The following is a 22,647-nucleotide window of genomic DNA, read 5'->3' on the forward strand; positions in this document are numbered from 1 at the left end:
GCCTTGGTATTCAAGGGTTAATTTGGTGTTACCTGTGAAACTCCTGTACTGGTAAACTCGCTGCTATAAGTTCCTGGCAATGATGGTGACAATGCAGCTAGGTTATTTTTGTAGCCATGGTTGTACCTCTGGACAATATTCTTCAGGTACCACCACACTTCAAACCTGCTGAAGGGATCTCTGCTTTATCACCTCAAGCTGTGATGATAACTTCCTAACAAACGGGACTGGTTGCAGATCAATATTTTAGAAGTCTTAAGGGCCACATATACATTTATAGTTATTACCTCTTTGGGGCTCTTTTGAGTTTTGCTCACCTTGTTTTGCACCCACTAGAAGCCCTTGAAGTTGGCCACACCTGAGCTAAAGTATGCAGAGCTGCTTTTGCAATAGGTGCCTGCACATACTTACTTGCCAAAGCAGTGAGTAGCAGACACCACCCACTTTTTACTGACGAGGGATCCACCGCAGAAATGTTCTCCATTTTCCCTTAAGCTGACCTGCCAGGGCCACGCTCCCTGTGTAGCATCCTCACCACCTACTATACGATTACGCATTTGTGGTTTACCGCACTCTAGAAATAAAACAATAGCACTTACTAATTTACATTTATCAGTGATACATAGTATCAACCATTTGACTGACGTACAAAACAATCAGAGTGCAGGAGATTACCCTCTCCTGACCTACCAGGGCATTATGCTTTAACTCTTCGCTCATCCATATAAAAGAGCAGTATTTAAAGTTTCAATTTAAACTAACATATCAGTTGTGCACTTCCTGCTAATACTCATTGACATGTAGAAAGTATCTACTAATTCTTAAAGAAAATTAGCAGTGAGCACCACCATCAGCCAATGGGTATTAGTAGGAAATGCCTATAAGCCAATGAGCATTAACAGGAAATGTCTATCAGCCAATGAGCATTAACAGGAAATCTCTATCAGCCAAAGAGCATTAGTAGGAAGTTTCTATCATAGAAACATAGATTTTGACGGCAGATAAGAACCATAGGCCCAACAAGTCTGCCCAATATTTCTTAAAAGTATAAATTTAGCCTTATGCTTATCCCAGTTATTCTTGAAGTCCCCCACAGTGTTTGTCTTTACTACCTCTTGTGGAAGTTCATTCCATGAATCAATCACCTTTTCTGTAAAGAAGCTTCCTCAAATTACTCCTGAATCTACTACCCTTCAGCTTGAAATCATGACCCCTTGTTCTTAAATTTTTCTTTTTATGAAAAATACTCAGCTTTACTAAGCCCCTTAATATACTTGAAAGTTACAATAATATCATCGCCATTCTCTCATCTACAGCAGTATGCTACACCAACTGCTACACCCTGGTCTTATAATTTTGTTAAAGTGACAGTATACACCAATTTCAATTTAACTGCACGTAATAGACAATACTACAAAGAAGAATATGCACAGATACTGATATGAAAATCCAGTATAAAACCGTTTAAAAACCTACTTAGAAGCTCCCAGTTTAGCACTGTTCAAAAGGTTAGCTGGAACACTCACTGAAAGTGGTTGTACAGCAAAAACAGCAGACACCCCCCCTTCCTCTGCATATGAAAAGACTCTTTACTCAAACAGGTGCAAACTGAAGTAGGTATACATCAGTAAACTTCAAAACTTTGGTGCTTGGTTAGGAGTCGGAAAATCAGTGCAATGTTATTTAAAAATAAGCAAAACTATACATTTAAAAAAAAAAACTGTATGGGTTATATAAATGGATCATCTACAAAACATTTATGCAAAGAAAAATCTAGTTTATAATGTCCCATTCAATTAATTGGGCATCTAGCACAAATCAAAGTTCCTTTAAAACCCTTGGATAAATATTTTCAGGACCCAACAAAACCTCATCCTCTGTAAAAAGAGTACTTCTATAGTGATGTCGCGAACATAAAAATTTCGATTTGCGAACGCGAACTTCCGCAAGAGTTCGCGAACCGGGTGAACCACCATAAAACCCACAGGGACTCTTTCTGGCCACAATAGTGATGGAAAAGTTGTTTCAAGGGGACTAACACCTGGACTGTGGCATGCCGGAGGGGGATCCATGGCAAAACACCCATGTAAAATTACATAGTTGATGCAGAGTCTGGTTTTAATCCATAAAGGGCATAAATCACGTAACATTCCTAAATTGTTTGGAATAACGTGCTTTAAAACATCAGGTATGATGTTGTATCGATCAGGTAGTGTAAGGGTTACGCCAGCTTCACAGTGTGCAGTGTAGGTGATATACCTGCCCTGACCATGCTTTGCAGACGAGGTATCAGTGGTCAGATGGACCCTTGCCCCAACACTGTGTGCCAGACATGCCATTATAGCAGACTTATATGGCTTTGGCATTGCTTTTTGGTAATTAGAAGGCTGCTAAATGCCACTGCGCACCACACGTGTTTTATGCCCAGCAGTGAAGGGGTTAATTAGGGAGCATGTAGGGAGCTTGTAGAGTTAATTTTAGCTTAAGTGTAGTGTAGTAGACCCTGGTTTCTCAACAGCCGGGCCGTGGCCCAGTACCGGGCCGTGATAGCCCTGCTGGTGGGCCCTGACCTGTCATGCCCCCACTGCACACTCTTACCCCACTGCAAACCAGGTGCAGACTGAGACCAATCAAGGCCCCAGGAACACTGTCTCACACTGACCAAAATGTATTAAATTGTATGCAAATGTACATGGTAGCCTTCCTGCCCTGCCCCCAACATGCCCCTCATCCTACAGAGCCAGGACCCCCAACATTAAGGGCCAGAGAAAGGGCACCCAACCTCCAGGGCCAGACCCCACACTCCATGGCCCTCACAGCGACAGACCCCTGCCAGGGCCCCCACTAAACCCACACTTATTTGCTTAGTTACTGATAGGGCAACTGAAAACTCCAGCTTAAGGAATGCACCAAGATCCGTGGAGATACCATTTGTGGCCCCCCCTACTTGCTGGTCCCTCTGCCCAGGTCCTATTTGCCTGGCTGATCAGCCCGCCCCTGCTGCTCACTATATATATATATATATATATATACTACTGGGCCCCGGACTAGTCTAGCTAAAATTTACCGGGCCTTGAGGTCACTTTGGTTGAGAACCACTGTAGTAGACAACCCAAAGTATTGATCTAGGCCCATTTTGGTATATTTCATGCCACCATTTCACCGCCAAATGCGATCAAATTTAAAAAAAAAAATTGTTCACTTTTTCACAAACTTTAGGTTTCTCACAGAAATTATTTACAAACAACTCATGCAATTATGGCATAAATGGTTGTAAATGCTTCTCTGGGATCCCCTTTGTTCAGAAATAGCAGACTTATATGGCTTTGGCGTTGCTTTTTGGTAATTAGAAGGCTGCTAAATGCCACTGCGCACCACACGTGTTTTATGCCCAGCAGTGAAGGGGTTAATTAGGGAGCATGTAGGCAGCTTGTAGAGTTAATTTTAGCTTAAGTGTAGTGTAGTAGACAACCCAAAGTATTGATCTAGGCCCATTTTGGTATATTTCATGCCACCATTTCACCGCTAAATGCGATCAAATAACAAAAAATTGTTCACTTTTTCACAAACTTTAGGTTTCTCACAGAAATTATTTACAAACAACTTATGCAATTATGGCATAAATGGTTGTAAATGCTTCTCTGGGATCCCCTTTGTTCAGAAATAGCAGACATATATGGCTTTGGCGTTGCTTTTTGGTAATTAGAAGGCTGCTAAATGCCACTGCGCACCACACGTGTTTTATGCCCAGCAGTGAAGGGGTTAATTAGGGAGCATGTAGGCAGCTTGTTGAGTTAATTTTAGCTTAAGTGTAGTGTAGTAGACAACCCAAAGTATTGATCTAGGCCCATTTTGGTATATTTCATGCCACCATTTCATTTCGCAATTTTAGGTTTCTCACTGAAATTATTTACAAACAGCTTGTGCAATTATGGCACAAATGGTTGTAAATGCTTCTCTGGGATCCCCTTTGTTCAGAAATAGCAGACATATATGACCTTGGTGTTGCTTTCTGGTAATTAGAAGGCCGCTAAATGCTGCTGCGCATCACACGTGTATTATGGCTAGCAGTGAAGGGGTTAATTAGGTAGTTTGTAGGGAGCTTGCAGGGTTAATTTTAGCTTTAGTGTAGAGATCAGCCTCCCACCTGACACATCAGACCCCCTGATCCCTCCCAAACAGCTCCCTTCCCTCCCCCACCCCACAATTGTCCCCGCCATCTTAAGTACTGGCAGAAAGTCTGCCAGTACTAAAATAAAAGGTTTTTATTTTTTTATTTATTTTTTTCAGCATATTTACATATGCTGTGGTGTAGCATCCCCCCTTAGCCCCCAACCTCCCTGATCCCCCCAAAACAGCTCTCTAACCCTCCCCATCTGCCTTATTGGCGGCCATCTTGGGTACTGGCAGCTGTCTGCTATTATTTCACAGTCGAAAAGTGTTGTTTTTTTTTAAATGTACACTACTGTTACACCAGATATGAGTGGTGGCACTGGGCAAGTGGGCACAGTATACGCTGTGAGCCTGACACACACGCTGGCAGGCAGGCAACTGCTATTAGATTACACAGGGAAAAAAAAAAAAGCAGACTGATGTTCTAGCCCTAAAAAGGGCTTTTTGGGGTGCTGTCCTTACAGCAGAGATCAGATGAGTCCTTCAGGACTGTAGTGGACACTGAATACACTAGCCTAGCTGTCGATTTCCCTATTAAATCAGCAGCAGCTACACTGTCCCTCCTCTCACTAAGAATGCAGCTTCCGAATGAATCTAAAATGGATGCTGTCCAGGAGGTGGGAGGGTCTGGGAGGGAGGGTCTGCTGCTGATTGGCTGGAAAGTGTCTTCTGACTGTCAGGTACAGGCTCAAAGTTTACTCAATGATGAGGAATAGGGAGCGGACCGAACATCACATATGTTCGCCGTCCGCGGCGAACGCGAACATGCTATGTTCGCAGCGAACTATTCGCCGGCGAACTATTCGCGACATCACTATACTTCTAAGTTCATTTCCATTTTTTGTAGTATCTCTTAATGTAGAAATTCTGTCTTCACAATCTTTTGTGAAAAAAGAAGTAATCATTGAGACAGTCTGCAATTTGCTAATCTCCTTCTACTATTCAACCATCAACTATTTTCAATTTTACTATTCCAACCTTAGTTTTTCTTCTTTCACTCTTATATCTAAAGAAGGTGTTGTCCCCATGTTTTATCTTCTTTTCTGCATGAGCTATAGCCTTTCTAATTAACTGCCTAGTTTTATTTTTGTTGGAATCTCCATATTTGCATATCATCATCTGACTGTGTGCGTCTTTAATTTTTATAAGCTAATTTTTTTTGTCTTTACAGCATGTGCTACTTCTTTGGAAAACAATATTGGTTTCCACTTTCTTTTAATTTTACAGACATGCCTACTACAGTTGAAGGTTGCATCTAAAATGGCACACTTTAAAAATTCCCACTGTTCTTGAGCCCCCGTAACAGTAGTTTACCCTTTCAAATAGTTGTTTAGGTATTCTCCCATGTATGAAAAATCAGCCTTCCTAAAATCTAGAATGTTTGTTCTATTCTGGGTGGACAGTACACATGAATACTAAACCAAACAGACTTATGATCACTAGACGCTAAGTTCTCACCTACAGACACATCTGATACTATATCACTGTTTAACATTTTTAAATCTATCAGCCAATAAGCATTAGTAAGACGTTTCTATCAGCCAATGAGCATTAGTAAGAAGTTTCTATCAGCCAATGAGCATTAGTAAGAAGTTTCTATTAGCCAATGAGTGTTAGTAGGAAGTTTCAGCCAATGAGCATTAACGTGAGGTGACTACCAGCCAATGAGCATTAGTAGGAAGTTTCAGCCAATGAGCATTAGTAAGAAGTTTCTAGCCAATGAGTATTAGTATGAAGTTTCAGCCAATGTGCATTAGTAGTAGGTTTCTATCAGTTAATGAGCATGATTTAGAAGTGAGTATTTATAGAAAGTAGATAACTGATACAGCCGTATACATTTTAGTTCAGATTTAAACAGTTTTTGCATTACGTTTTCCTGCAAAACAAGAAATTCAGTGTGTCTAGAGTCAGCTCTTTCATCAAATGGCAGTGTATTGTTAGAATACAGTATCCTTTTAAAAGCATATTATTTCACGGGACATTAAAGTCATAATTACACTTTGTACACATGATTCAGATAGAGCACACAATTTGAAACAACTTTCCAATTCACTTACATTCTCTAAATGTGCACATATTTTTATATACACAATTTCTGAGGCACCAGCACCTACCGCGCATGCGCAAGAATTCCCAGAATATACATATACGGATTTTGTGATTGCTAATAACTGTCACATGATGTAATGGGAGGGAGAATAGAACTAATTTTAAAAATTGTCAGAAAGGAATCTACTTCTCATTTGAAATTTAAACACAATGTTTTGCATTCACTGATATTTAGTGGTCCTTTCATTATTTCCTTACCATATCCCCTGCACATAAACTTTATGACCTGTGAGCTATTAACCACTAGAGCACTGGGACTCTCCATTGCAATTAACCCTGTAACTCCCTGACCCCCCACACCTAAAGCCTAACACTGCTGCCTCTAACTGTACCCACTCACCCTGCCCCCCAACCATGCCCTTCCCGATCACATTAACACTGACTATACAAGTCCTCCACCAAAACGAACCCCCTCAACTCCCATAATCACATTAGCATTTACTAGAGCACCAAAGTAACCCTTACCCTCAATATTATTCAACAGACCCTCTCACCACAATTAACCCCTAACTCCCAGACTACAAAACCATAACTTCTAGTCCTTAACTCCTCTACAATGTTAACCCATTACATCCTGCACTCTAGTAGCACCCATTGACCTCCACAAGCCCTGCTAGCACCAAAGTGACCCTCATATGAATTCCTTCTACACAAACCTCGCTCCTCCATAATACACCTCCCATGTGCATGAGTAGAGGCTGCATGGGGATACAAATAAATATTATATATTGTTAGTTAGCAGACAGTGTGGGCTTTGTTCTGTGAGCTGACAGGGGAATGATGATAAACAGTTCTTCAAACAGCTTGAAAAAAACAATGCTGGAAGCAATACAGCTATTGTAACATTAAAGGGACAGTATACACTAATTCTCATATAACTGCATGTAATAGACACTACTATAAGAAAGATCTAGTTATGCAGTGTCCCTTTAAGACACAGTGACTGATGTAGGGAAAACTATTGGTAAAGTAGGAAATAACTTGTGTCGTTGGTGACATAAATGCCAGCAAGCAGCTTACGCACAGCGTTTTACCTGGTGACATCTCAGTGCCAGGTATTTACCTCTGCAGGTTGTTAGCACATGAGACTTTCACTGACAGATGCTGTAGGTGTGAATGTTATTGTTGGATTCCGCACCATCTGGCTGCACTTTAGCTTTGTGACAGTGACACAGTGAAGCAATAAGGCACAAGTTGTTCCAGCACGGCCAGGTCATTTAGCACTATGGCTCTTCATGCACTTTTATTTCTAAAGAAATACAGGCCCCTAGTTATCAATGTCTGTCGGACCTGATCCGACAGTGCGGATCAGGTCCGACAGACATCGCTGAATACGGCGAGCAGTGCGCTTGCCGTATTCAGCATTGCACCAGCAGCTCACAAGAGCTGCTGGAGCAATGCCGCCCCCTACAGACTCGCGGCCAATGGGCCGCCAGCAGGGGGGTGTCAATTAACCCAATCGTACTCGATAGGGTTGATTTCCGGCGATTCCTGTCCGCCTCATCAGAGCAGGCGGACAGGTTATGGAGCAGAAACACGGGGCATCAAGCTCCATACAGAGCTTGATACATATGCCCCATAGGCTGAGCATTTAACATGTTTTTGTGAACAAAATAAATACATTTTGCCTTTATTAAAGGTAACATTCAGTTTACAAATATTCCATTTTTATATAGGGTTCTATAAGTACAACCCATTATAAACTCATATTTATATTTATATATACAGGCAGTCCTCGGGTTACAGACATCCGACTTAAGTACAACTCGTACTTACATACAGAGAAAATAGAGCTTTATCGACAATCCTTCTTTCCAGGATAATCCAAAATACTGAAAATCCAATTGTCACAAGGACAGAAAGTGATGTGAAATTTTCTGAACAGGGGCACAGATAGCAAAACAAACTTTATCCTATGCTATCCAAAACAAAAAAAAATTTTTGGCTAGAGTTTCACCTAAAAAAAGTGCCTGTTCCAACTTACATACAAATTCAACTTAAGAACAAACCTAAAGTCCCTATCTTGTACGTAACCCGGGGACTGCCTGTATACATTAATGCAATATATATATACTGTATATATTAAAAATAAAACAAAAGAACACACAGCGCAGCCTGGTTCAAGGTAGTGGGAAATAATTTAATAAAAGCACAGCCCTGCAAATATTGCACTTACAAGATTAAAAATAAAAAGATGCATATCACAGAAACATCAGATATTTTCCCAGCTTCCAGCCTGGACACAGCTCTGTTTAACTCCTTACCGCCAACACTCCTTCAGGAAAAAGGGTGCAGTCTCTCACAATTTAGTGTTGCTTCTCCCGGTTAAGCCAATGACGGTATTAGGTAGCGGCTGTCCATTTTGAGGCTTCAAATAGCTACAGAGTCTGAGTAGTCCAGGAATGCTCAGACATTAATCACAGAGCTTCACTAAAGTACCCTACGCGTTTCATCTGCTTATACCGAGCAGACTTTTTCAGGGGTTAATACCTATATGGTATATCCCTATTTAAAACTACTAAGACCGGAAATGATGTAGGGGGAGCGGGCTTAAACATTGCATACTTCATTACCAGGTCCAAAAACAATACAATTCTTAAGTTTATGTGAGCATTTTCTAATAACTGTCATTTCGTTACATGTTAACTTTGTGTCTAAAACGTATCGTTTTTGGACCTGGTAATGAAGTATGCTGCATTTTTTTAAATGAAGCCTTCACTGACTAGGGATATACCATATAGAGCCCCTGAAGAAGTCTGCTTGGTATAAGCAGATAAAATGCGTAGGGTACTTTAGGGAAGCCATGTGACCAATGTTTGAGCATTTACGGACTAGTCAGACTGTGTAGCTATTTGAGCCTCAAAACGGACAGCCGCTACCTAATACCGTCATAGGATTAAAGGGACACTGAACCCAAAATTTTTCTTTCGTGATTAAGATAGAGCATGCAATTTTAAGCAACTTTCTAATTTACTCCTATTATCAATTTTCTTCGTTCTCTTGCTATCTTTATTTGAAAAAGAAGGCATCTAAGCAATTTTTTTGGTTTAGAACGCTGGATAGCACTTGTTTATTGGTTGTTGAATTTATCCAGTAATCAGCAAGAACAACCCAGGTTGTTCACCAAAAATGGGCCGGCATCTAAACTTACATTCTTGCTTTTCAAATAAAGATACCAAGAGAATGACGAAAATTTGATAATTTGCATGCTCTATCTGAATCACGAAAGAAAAAATGTAGGTTCAGTGTCCCTTTAACCGGGAGAAGCAGCACTTGTGAGAGACTGCACCCTTGTTGACGGCAACAGAGCTGTGTCCAGGCTGGAAGCTGGGAAAATATCTGATGTTTCTGTGATATGCATCTTTTTGTTTTTAATCTTGTAAGTGCAATATTTGCAGGGCTGTGCTTTTATTAAATTATTTCCCACTACCTTGAACCGGGCTGAGCTGTGTGTTCTTATGATTTATAGTTCTCCTCTTTCACCTGGGACCAAGGCACCCGTTGTTTACACATAGCAGCAAACGAGGAGAGGATCTGGAATATTGTTTCTTTGGAGTGTTCACCTGGAACGAATTGGGACATTGTGGTTTCCTCTACTTGTGTTTGTCACCGTTTGCACAACAGGATACAAACACGCAAGTTCTGTCATTTCATTTGTATACAGACTCCAAATAAACATACCTTGTGGAAAGTGTATGAGCTTACTGTTGCATATTTATTTATTTATCATATATTTTGTTAATTACTTTGGCTGTATTGAGTTGCATTTCGCGATTAGGCACCTCTTAGTTACTATCTTGACCTAGTGCGTTGATATATATTGTCTTCCATTTTTTTGTTACTGTATATATTAAGATATGCAATCAATAACACACATACAAACATATTACACACAAACACACACAACTCACAAATACAAACATATAATACACACGCCAGGCGCACACACTACATACACATACATGCATAGTATTTGTACACACATCTCACAGACACATACTCACACATATTTGCACACAAACACACAAACACATGCACATAAATACCCACATATACATACATATAGGTAACCACATACGTGCATACACTTGTATTCACATGCAGACACACCCACACATATATAGATACCTATAGGTAAACCCATACGTGTATACACACACATATACATACCTATAGGTAAACACATACGTGCATACACACACACACACATATACATACCTATAGGTAAACACATACGTGTATACACACACACATATACATACATATAGGTAAACAAATACATGTATACACATGTAGACACACACACATATACATACATATAGGTAAACACATACGTGTATACACACACACACATATACATACATATAGGTAAACACATACGTGTATACACACATATACATACATATAGGTAAACACATACGTGTATACACACACACACATATACATACCTATAGGTAAACACATACGTGTATACACACACACATATACATACATATAGGTAAACACATACGTGTATACACACACACATATGCATACATATAGGTAAACACATACGTGTATACACATGCAGACACACAAATACATAAATATAGGTAAACACATACAGTACATGTATACACATGCAGACACACAAATACATACATATACGTAAACACATATGTGCATACACATGCAGACACACACACATATACATACATATAGGTAAACACATACGTGCATACACATGTATACACATGCAGACACACACACATATACATACATATAGGTAATCACGTACGTGCATACACATGCAGACACACATATACATACATATAGTTAAACACATATGTACATACACATGTATACACATGCAGACACACATATACATACATATAGTTAAACACATACATGCATACACATGTGTACACATGCAGACACACATATACATACATATAGTTAAACACATACATGCATACACATGTATAAAAAGGTGACAAACTGCCTATGTCAACGCGTTTCACCCTTAGGCTTTATCAAGACATGTTTGCCTGTGTCACCTTGTTGGCTTTTTAAACCCCTCTTGCTCTCCTGATTGGATGACAGGTTTTTTTCAATTTAAGGTGGTATGGATAAATGTTTAGCTGTGTTCTCATCTTAAGGTGGATATGACATTATTTAGTTTTATGTTATGTTCGTTCATATTATACCAACAAACACATAGTGAATCCTATTAATATATGTATATCCAGATACATATTAAGAAAGATAAAAGATAAGAAATAATAAATTACAGACAATTATATTTGATCTAAATAAGAAATGATACTAATAGATTATATAAAAGGGGAAATGTCCAGATCTGAATTTAGTCCTACTGGATATAGCGTATCCATATTGTATGTGCAAAGTGACCTAATCACAACAGAGGGGGCGCTAAAAAAAGGACAATGGGATAATAAACATCTATAAAAAATAATAATAATAAAAACAACAAAATATGTATAATGACAACAAAATATGTGGCAAGCAATTATCTTGCAACAAATGATACCCTTTAAGGAAGTGAAAAAGGGTATTAATGTCCTTTAGATAAATGGACGAATTTCTGTGTTGGCTGCCTCCTCCTCGCCGGCTGGTCCAGGTGTAACTATGAAAAATGAAGAAAAACAGAGGGGCGCCTCATGTGTGGTATCATCAGTGGGAAACAGAAAATCGTAGATAATATAGCCAAATGAGTACTCACATACTCCAGTAGCACCCGTATGTGCTGGTAGGGACAGGCTAATTGTAATCAATTGTGCCTCTAGTTTTAAAAGTTGTTTTTCTAAGCTACCTCCCCTCCAATTTTATTTAACCTTTATTAGGCCCCAGAATCTGAAATGTTTGAGATTATTTTTATGAGTTTCTCTAAAATGTGAATATAATTGTGTGTCAATTTTGCCCCTGTCAATGCATGAGAGATGTTCCCTGATTCTTTCCCGGATGGTTCTTGTCGTTTCCCCTATGTAATATTTTTTTGCATGAGCATTCAATGATGTAGATAACCCCTTTGTCCTGGCATCTTATAGTATCTTTAATTTTTAATTTGAAATTATTCACTTCTATTTCTTTTATTTTGCTACTATATTTGCATGATCTACACTCTAGGGGGAAAAAAATATGTTGGATCAAGAGCAAGTACTTCATAGGTGTCAAGATCTCCCAATAATCTGTATGCTTCCTTTGTGTATTGTGATCTATTCATTACCACAATCCCTCCCCCCTTGTCCGCAGGTTTAATGATTATGTTTTGGTCTTCTTGAAGGTTCTTTAATACCATTCTTTCCTTATATGTTAAATTATTTTTCAATTTATTTTTAGTATTGGCTTGTTTGATATCCCTTTGTACTAGTTTTTCGAACAATTCTAAATTTCTCCCTTTTTCACTGATGGGATAAAAGGTGGAGTGAGGTTTTAATCCTGAATGTTTGAACATTAGTGTATTGGGACTGGGCTCTGTTTGTGTGGGTTTTATCCAATTTCTCTCTATTGGGTTTTTAAGAAAATATCTTTTTAATGTGAGTTTTCTCACAAATTGGCTGACATTAATGTGAGTATTAAATTTATTGAGTTTAGCAGCTATTCATTTGTCACCTGTCATCCTGTCATTGTTTATCGCTACAGTATACATCTAATACCGCTACTTCTAGCGATTTTTACGCTCTCTCCGAGTGATATCAGAGGCGTCACGCTAGTCTAACATAAAAGGCCGCATCCAGGCCTAGGTCGGTAACGCCATCAGATGTGTGCTAGCCGTAAGACTGATCTACACAAGGTAAAACTTTTCTATTATTCCTAGGATCCTAGATGTATTGACATCTTACGATAACAGGTACTCTCTTTGTGACTTTTTACATTTCCACCGTGGATTGGAAATACCGTAGCCCTCGACATCATTGTCTTTTATTGCTATTTATTATTTCTTAGATACGCCACTTTATATTGTTATATGGAGCTATTTTATGCACAAGGGAGACGTCCCTTTTATGTTTTAATATTGTGTTATTAAATTGTATATTACTTGGATTCTTTTGTCCCCTGTTATTTGTATTATTTTATTTATTCATTTTAATTTAAAATTTTATATTATTTCACACTCCCCTATATAGGCTCTGATCCTTTTATTTCCTACACAGGTTTTTCATTTATTATTTATATATTGGGTCCGTGCTTTTAGCGCTCACTCTTTTTTTTGTATTTAGTATCTTTTTTGTTTTTCTTTGAGGGGAAAATCAGAGTGTAGCAGGATTTTTTTTCATATTGCACTTTAGCTCTCTTTTTATCTTCATACACATGTATACACATGCAGACACACATATACATACATATAGTTAAACACATACGTGCATACACATGCAGACACACATATACATACATATAGTTAAACACATACGTGCATACACATGCAGACACACATACATACATGTAGTTAAACACATACGTGCATACACATGTATACACATGCAGACACACATATACATACATATAGTTAAACAGATACGTGCATACACATGTATACACATCTAGACACACATATACATACATATAATTAAACACATATACGTGCATACACATGTATACACATGCAGACACACATATACATATATATAGTTAAACAGATACGTGCATACACATCTAGACACACATATACATACATATAGTTAAACATATTCGTGCATACACATGTATACACATGCAGACACACATATACATACATATAGTTAAACACATACGTGCATACACATTTATACACATGCAGACACACAAATACATACATATAGTTAAACACATACGTGCATACACATGTATACACATGCAGACACACAAATACATACATATAGTTAAACACATACGTGCATACACATGTTTACACATGCAGACACACATATACATACATATAGTTAAACACATACATGCATACACATGTATACACATACAGACACACATATACATACATATAGTTAAACACATACGTGCATACACATGTATACACATGCAGACACACATATACATACATATAGTTAAACACATACGTGCATACACATGTATACACATACAGACACACATATACATACATATAGTTAAACACATACGTGCATACACATGTATACACATGCAGACACACATATACATACATATAGTTAAACACATACATGCATACACATGTATACACATGCAGACACACAAATACATACATATAGTTAAACACATACCTGCATACACATGTATACACATGCAGACACACAAATACATACATATAGTTAAACACATATGTGCATACACATGTATACACATGCAGACACACATATACATACATATAGTTAAACACATACGTGCATACACATGTATACACATGCAGACACACAAATACATACATATAGTTAAACACATACATGCATACACATGTATACACATACAGACACACATATACATACATATAGTTAAACACATATACGTGCATACACATGTATACACATGCAGACACACAAATACATACATATGGTTAAACACATACATGCATACATATGTATACACATACAGACACACATATACATACATATAGTTAAACACATATACGTGCATACACATGTATACACATGCAGACACACAAATACATACATATGGTTAAACACATACATGCATACACATGTATACACATACAGACACACATATATATACATATAGTTAAACACATATACGTGCATACACATGTATACACATGCAGACACACAAATACATGCATATAGTTAAACACATACGTGCATACACATGTATACACATGCAGACACACATATACATACATATAGTTAAACACATAAACGTGCATACACATGTATACACATGCAGACACACAAATACATGCATATAGTTAAACACATACGTGCATACACATGTATACACATGCAGACACACACAGACATACACTATTTAAAACACACATGCACAAACACACATAAAAAATTCACAAACCAACTTGCAGAGTAAACATTTTTCATTAAAGGTAATTATGATCACAAGCTGAAGGCTAGTAGGTTCAGGAGCAAGGTGCAGAAACTCTTCTTTACAGGTTGGTTGATTCATTGAATAGATTTCCAGTGGTAATTTTTTTAATGTTATTTTATTTATTTTTTTGTATTGTTAGGATGTTTTAATTTTGTAATTTATTTATTTTTTATTTTTGGTATATTATATTTTTTTTAAATAGTAATGTTATGTTTTCTCGTAGTTTAAGCGTAGTTTTTTTATTTCACAGGTTTTTATTTATTTTAAGGTAGTTATATTGTAACTTCAATTTAAAGTTAGGCGGTGTTAGGTTTTAGGAGTTAATAGTTTAATTTAGTTTGTCGCTATGTGGGGAGTGCATCGGTTTAGGGGTTAATAGGTTTATTTAGGGAGTCGCGATGTGGGAGGGTGGCGGTTTAGAGGTTAATAGCTTTATTTAGTGTTGGCCATGTGGGGGGACGGCAGTTTAGGGGTTAATAGCTTTATTTAGTGTTGGCGATGGGGGGGAGGTGGTTTAGAAGTTAATAGCTTTATTTAGTGTTAGGGATGTGGGAGGTCAGCGGTTTAGAGGTTAATAGCTTTATTTAGTGTTGGCGATGTGGGGGGTCAGCAGTTTAGAGGTTATTAGCTTTATTTAGTGTTATTAGACTAGGGGTTTATGTTAGTTTGTTAGGTTTTTACAAAACTTTCTTTTCTCCATAGACTTCAATGGGGAATGCGTTTATACAATCGCCTTTTCGCAATCGCAGGTGTTAGGTTTTTTTCCCCATTGATCTCTATCTGGGAAAACATGCACAAGTACGCAAAGTCAAAACTTTTTTGTGCGGTATGCAGCTTAAGTTTTAGGGTGACTTGTAAAACTGGCGGTATAGAAATAGTGGTACAGCCCCATTTCCCCCGGTGTGTACGCTTCGGCTGTACCGCACAACTTGTAATCTGGGTCAATGTTTGTAACACTAATACACATTACACAAACTTCCTCTATTACTGTACTACATTAGGGTTCACACCAGCTGTGATCATTTCTCATTTTCCCACCACCACTCTTTCAAGGCTCCCCCCAACTACATCAGCTCCTTCCCACGACATGACCGGCTCCACCCACTAAACGTGAGGCAACAACTCCCACTCCCCACCATGTTCCAACCTCCTGCCTCAGCTCCACAAACAAAACACCAGTGGGCTTCTGGGAAATAAACCATGTATGTATTTTCTGGAAACACCACTGCTTGAGATAAGTAGATTGTTGCACAACTTCAAATAAATTGGAACAACTATGAATTTAAAAACTCTGGTACAAGAATTCCTGTAGATTGGAATGGGGTCATAGAGTGTAATACTGACACACAGAGGGGCCACATACCTATTATACTGTAACATACACATGGGTCACACACAGCAGGGATAATACAAACTGCCCCAAATGTACATTTTGACTCACCTATTTCAGCCTTGGCAATATCAGGGACCACTGAAAAAAATAAAATAATACAGATTAAACAGTGAAATATTTTTATTTCTACTTCCTCTCTTTATATTCCACCAACTTCACTGCAAAAATTGTTTTTTTAATAACTTTTATCCCATTTCTCCCAATTTTGCAAATCTCAGGACTTCTTATTTCTGTTAATTTAACACAAAATCTTGGGGGCTTATCTATCAAGCTCCGAACGGAGCTTGAGGGGCCGTGTTTCTGGCGAGTCTTCAGACTCACCAGAAACAGCAGTTATGAAGCAGCGGTCTAAAGACCGCTGCTCCATAACCCTGTCTGCCTGCTCTGAGCAGGCAGACAGGAATTGCCACAATTCAACCTGATCGGGTTGATTGACACCCCCTGAGTCTGCAAGGGGCGGCGTTGCATCAGCAGCTCTTGGTGCAATGCTGAATACAAAGAGCGTATTGCTCTCCGCATTCAGCGATGTCTGTCAGACCTGATCCGCACTGTCGGATCAGGTCGGACAGACATTTGATAAATAGGCCTCTAAGTGTGTTTTCCTAATATGTGTTTTCATACGTTTTCATGATTAACCCAACCAGTTTCATATTTGACTGTGCCTTCTCACCTTTCTGAATTGACAGTCATGTCTCTTCCAAGCCACAAGTTATTGGTTGTCCAAGGCAGCGCTAGTTATATGCATTCCCAATCTCAAACAATCTGTCTGGCCTTAATTTGAAAAGGCAGTATCATTTTACATGCCCAGCTTAAGAGGGAAGTCCAGGAGACACTAACATATGTAGAAGAGGTTACACATCACTGACACTAATTTTTTTACTCTAGATAAAGCTTTGTGGTTAACCTCTATGGTCTACAACCACCTACCCTACATGATTACAATCTCATCATATCTCTTTTCCACCTATATGCTATGTTACCTATATTGCTTTTCTTCTGCCAAAACACTCCAACCTTATTCTACTCGCTCAAACATTTTGAGTTTTCAAATTCCACTGTTGTACCCTGTCACTCATATCCCACCTAACACCACATATTGGTGTCATTTGTTTCCCATAATCCCCAAATATTTTGAACCTCACCTATGCTACTCACACAAGAATAACCAGAACATCCTTATTTCTATTACTTACACGGTTACGCCCACTTCTGTCTTTAAGCCCTCAGGAATTCTGCTCAACAAATTAATCTCCCAATTTAAGACTCTTACTAACTTCTGACACTAACCAAAAATAGATAAATTCCTATCATAATACACTTTTTTCTATTGCTTTATATGGGGGTCTTTAGATTAGCTGCAATGAGAGGAAAAGGGGCTTTTATTTTCCTTTTACTTTGCCATCAGTGCATAACTTATGGTCAATTTCATTGCATATGTAAGCTTTTACTATTTTAGTATTTAGCCTGTTCCTTCATACAACCCCCTAGACTAATCTCACTATTGTGTGATCACATTTTCTTTAACCCTAGATGTGAGTGAAGCTAATACATTGAACCATATTGCAAACTACAACCACCACATTCCAAATAAACTAACTTCCCCCCAAAATATGAGTTTAAAGAAATCATCCTTTGAACCAGATTTCCTTTACTATACTATAAATTAAATTTCTAATCCATCTATCACTCAAATCAAGCTTATATTTAATCATTGATATCCTCAAACCCAAATGTATTTTTTTTATTCTCCGATACATTCTATCCTTCTGCACATCCACGCACTATTTATGGAATAAATTGTATGCAGTCAGAAGACACCTCCTAGCAAGCTCATATCATCTTTCAACTAGAAGCACTCTCTCAGCTAGAGATGCACTTTCTGTTTTAACCCAGCAACTGAGGATGAGAACGGTTGCCATCTTTTCACTTCATAACCTGTTTACTTCATCCCGTTCTTTCACAACTCAATGTCCTTTCATTCAATTCTTACTCCATCTCTGGGTTCTTTTCTTTATTCTATAATAAATAAATCACTAGACATGTGCATTTCGCTTCGTTCCGAAGCACCAAAACTAACGAATAAATACGAATTAGTTCGGATTTATTCGTTACATTCGGATGGCCATGGACTAATCAAAATTACACTAGTATTGTACAGTATATTAGGTTATATCACTCTGCTATGGGTTACACCTAATATTACACCTAACACATACCGAACTTCCGAATTTACGAATCGAATCCGGACCGAATACATCCAAATTTATTTGAATCCGAATGAATCCGAAACTAATGCATTCGAATGTTTCGAATGGCATTCAAATCGATCCGAAAACGAAATTCGAAAACATCCAAATAGATCCGAAACAAATTTTTCCACCGTACACAAGTCTATAAATCACCCTTCACACCAAATCCCTACTTGTTGCTCTATAGCACTGAGAAGCAAAAGACTGTTTTAACTGACAACAGATACTAACTTGCCAAACTTACTTGCAGCGGTGGTTCAGAAAGCAATGTCCCCATTGTCAGGTGTCACTGATGAGACCAAAGCCCACTTCTCCATACGTCTACCACTAGGCCTTTTAGATGGTTTGGGCACAGATGACCTCTTTAGAATCCTCCTCAAAATATCCATAAGCCCATTTGGCATTTATTGTACAGATCACTCTGGCTTCAAGTTCATAGGTCTTCTCCAGTTACAACTCTTTGTCAAGTTAATCAGTTCATTTTGACCTCATTATAATCTATATATTAATGACACCCACACATAATTATCAATCAAACCCAGCTCTCCAACCTTCTTTTATAATTGATGTTGGCACATGGCCATCCAGCTTGATGCAGTCATGTCTCTTAAACTGAGACACTTCACATACAAAGCTAATAGATCTGCTATGCCAATTTTACAAACCTTCTTGCATACATTCTAGCTTTTCTTTGCCCTTCACTACCCATATCCAGCAAATAAGTCCTAATACTACTATGTAAGAAATGTTTCCAAAACCTTCCTAATACTAAAAAGTAACCATAAGAACTCTAAACAACTCTCTTTATCATTTCCAGTTTGATTACCATATCTAACTATTCATTATTCTGCAAGCTCTCTCAATTTTAATTAATTTTAAATGTCACTCTCATTCTGCGTCAGCTGCTATGCTCGCTACTCTCTTCTTGCTTCACTGGCTTCTTATACACATAAACTTACAATTCTGCATAACTCCTTGAATCAGAAATAGGAAAGCTCAGGAGCAACACAGAACCTAGGTTATACTGCTCGTCATTGGTTCCTCCATGTGTTCATTTAGAAACCAGTAGTGCATTGCTGCTCCTTCAATAAATGATACCAAGAGAATGAAGCAAATTTGAGAAGTAAACTTGAAAGTTGTTTAAAATTGTATGTTCTACCTAATTCATGAAACAGACATTTTGGGTTTCATGTCCCTTTAAGAGACAAGTTTTTATCTTATCTTTTCTGTGGAAGCCAAACAATTGACATTTTGTTAACAAAACAACAGAGGAAAAACCCTGTCATCTGCAGATAGTCTCCTACAAGTAAAGGAAGCGGTAGGTGGAGTTTGACCATTATGACACAATGGCCTCTATTTATCAAGGTCTGTTGGATCTGATCCGACAGACGTCGCTGAATACGGCGAGCAATAAGCTCGCCGTATTCAGCATTGCACCAGCAGCTCACAAGAGCTGCTGGTGCAACGCCGCCCCCTGCAGACTCGCGGCCAATAGGCCGCCAGCAGGGGGAGTCAATCAACCCGATCGTACTCCTAGGCCTATCTAGGTATGCTTTTCAACAAAGGATTTCAAAAGAACAAAACAAATTATATAAAAGAACATACAATTTCAAACAACTTTCTAATTTACTTCTATCTGAATCATGGGGTTTCATGTCACTTTTACTTATCACTGAGGGGCCAAATTATCAAGCTTCGAATGGAGCTTGATGCCCCTGTTTCCGCGCAAGCCTTCAGGCTCGCCGGAAAACAGCAGTTATGAAGCAGCGGTCTTAAGACCACTGCTCCATAACTGGTCCGCCTGCTCTGAGGCTGCGGACATCAATCTGCCCGATCCTATACAATCGGACTGATTGACACCCCCTGCTAGCGGCCAATTGGCCTTCGAATCTGCAGGGGGCGGCATTGCACAAGCAGTTCACAAAAACTGCTTGTGTAATGATAAAGGCAGACAATGTATGCTGTCCGCTGAGCGAATCATGTCGGACAGACCAATGATAAATCGCCCCCCGAGTATTTATTGTATCCTTGTATAGAGTTGAGGAACATTTTATTCTCAACAAATACTTTTTTAACACAATGTTATAATTCTAATGACGAAGCAAAGACCATAACCTTTATATTGTCTAGTACCTCTGTATTAATACGCTCTTGTTATAAGGTACATCATTTATACCAATGGCCGCGCTCAAGCCAGCTCTATCAATTCTAAAGTGATTCAGATAGAACATGCACTTTAGAACAACTTTCAATTTAATCCTATTGTAAAATTTGCTTTTGTTCTCTTATTATTGTTTTATGGAGAGTTAAACTAAGTAGGCTGATAGGAGCTCAGGAGTGTGCACGTGTCTTTAGCATTCTATGGCAGCAATGTTTGCAAAAATGTATAACATAGCTATAAACAATGTTGCAAACACTGCAGCCAGTTGGCTAAAGACACGTTGTACCCTCCTGAGCTCATCTTGGATTATTAAGAATAAAGGCAACAAAGTCAAAATTAAACTTTTGTGATTCAGAGAGAGCATACCTAAGTAGGCTCAGGTTTATTGATGGCTACACATATAAGGCTCTTGTGATTATCTCAAACAATGTGTTCAGCTAGCTCCCAATAGTGCATCGCTGCTCCCTCAACAAATAATATCAAGAGAATTAAGCACATTTGATACTACAAGTCAGTTGGAAAGTTGTTTATACAGTAATTGTATGTTGTCTGAAAAAAATGGGTTTCATGTCCCTTTAATAAAGTACACCAAGAGAGCTAAATAAATTAGAAAGTCTAAACTTTCATACTCTATCCAATCCATTTAAGGGGGTAGATTTATTGATGTGCAGGCAGACATGATCCACTGTAGAAGACCATGTCCGCCACACACCGATAAATTTATCATTGCACAAGCATTTCTAGTGAAGTGCTTGTGCAATGCCGCCCCCTGCACATTCACGGCCAATTGGCCGCTAGCAAGGCGTGCAAATCAACCCTATCGTATCCGATCGGGCTGATTGCAGTCCAACGCCTCAGAAGTGGCGGATGAGTTAAGGAGCAGCGGTTTTAAGAACTCTGCTTCTTAACTTATGTTACTGGCGAGACTAAAGGCTCACGCGAAAACTGCTGCATTTGCAGCATAATAAATCAGCCCCAAGTTTTTGGGGGGTATTTTCCTGCCCCTTTAATGTATTGAGTATAGTCATGCAAATAACACATCTAGCACTAATCTATAAATCTGTTCTTCTCTGTCTCTCCTTTTTATCAGAACAGATGACCCAGCCTGTAACTGTTTAGTTTGGTGTCAGCTCTGTGACGGTTACTCACCTAGAATCAGAAGCAGCAGTGACCCACGTACGGTGTCCGTGAGCATCTTCAGTTTGTGGTTGTGGCTACTGATGCTGCAGCTGCGTCTGACCTTTCTATTAAACACTCCTGTACGGAGACTTTGCTATTAAACACTCCTGCAAGGAGAATGTCGGAAGACCTGTTTTTCTTTTATTATTATCCTTTTTTTTGTTATTTTTTTACACAGTAATATTTGGCACCACCTATAATTTCATATTTACCCCTCCTCTCTTTCCTCAACCTGTTCATGACTATACGGTTGACGTAACGCTACATTCCTTTGTAATGTCCACCGATACAATTGTATCCCCTTTTATTCTGTTCTGACTATCACCAAAAAAACAAAACAACTATCACACCCAGATCTAGTG

At 38.6% G+C, this 22,647-nt stretch overlaps 1 protein-coding gene across 1 annotated transcript in view; it reads right to left on the reverse strand.

The window, feature by feature from the left end:
• LOC128642142 (serine protease 27-like) overlaps positions 1 to 22,397 on the reverse strand; it is a 34,317-nt gene extending 11,920 nt beyond the window's left edge. The window contains exons 1-3 of the mRNA XM_053694819.1: positions 22,256 to 22,397; positions 16,745 to 16,774; positions 412 to 574 (exon numbers count right to left, since the gene is read on the reverse strand). Of these exons, the coding sequence (XP_053550794.1) occupies positions 412 to 574; positions 16,745 to 16,774; positions 22,256 to 22,301 (239 nt within the window). The 5' untranslated portion in view covers positions 22,302 to 22,397. The remainder of the gene's footprint in view (positions 1 to 411; positions 575 to 16,744; positions 16,775 to 22,255) is intronic.
• Positions 22,398 to 22,647: the final 250 nt, after the last annotated feature.

This window comes from Bombina bombina, chromosome 11 (assembly GCF_027579735.1).
Source record: "Bombina bombina isolate aBomBom1 chromosome 11, aBomBom1.pri, whole genome shotgun sequence".
NCBI classification, from domain to species: domain Eukaryota; kingdom Metazoa; phylum Chordata; class Amphibia; order Anura; family Bombinatoridae; genus Bombina; species Bombina bombina.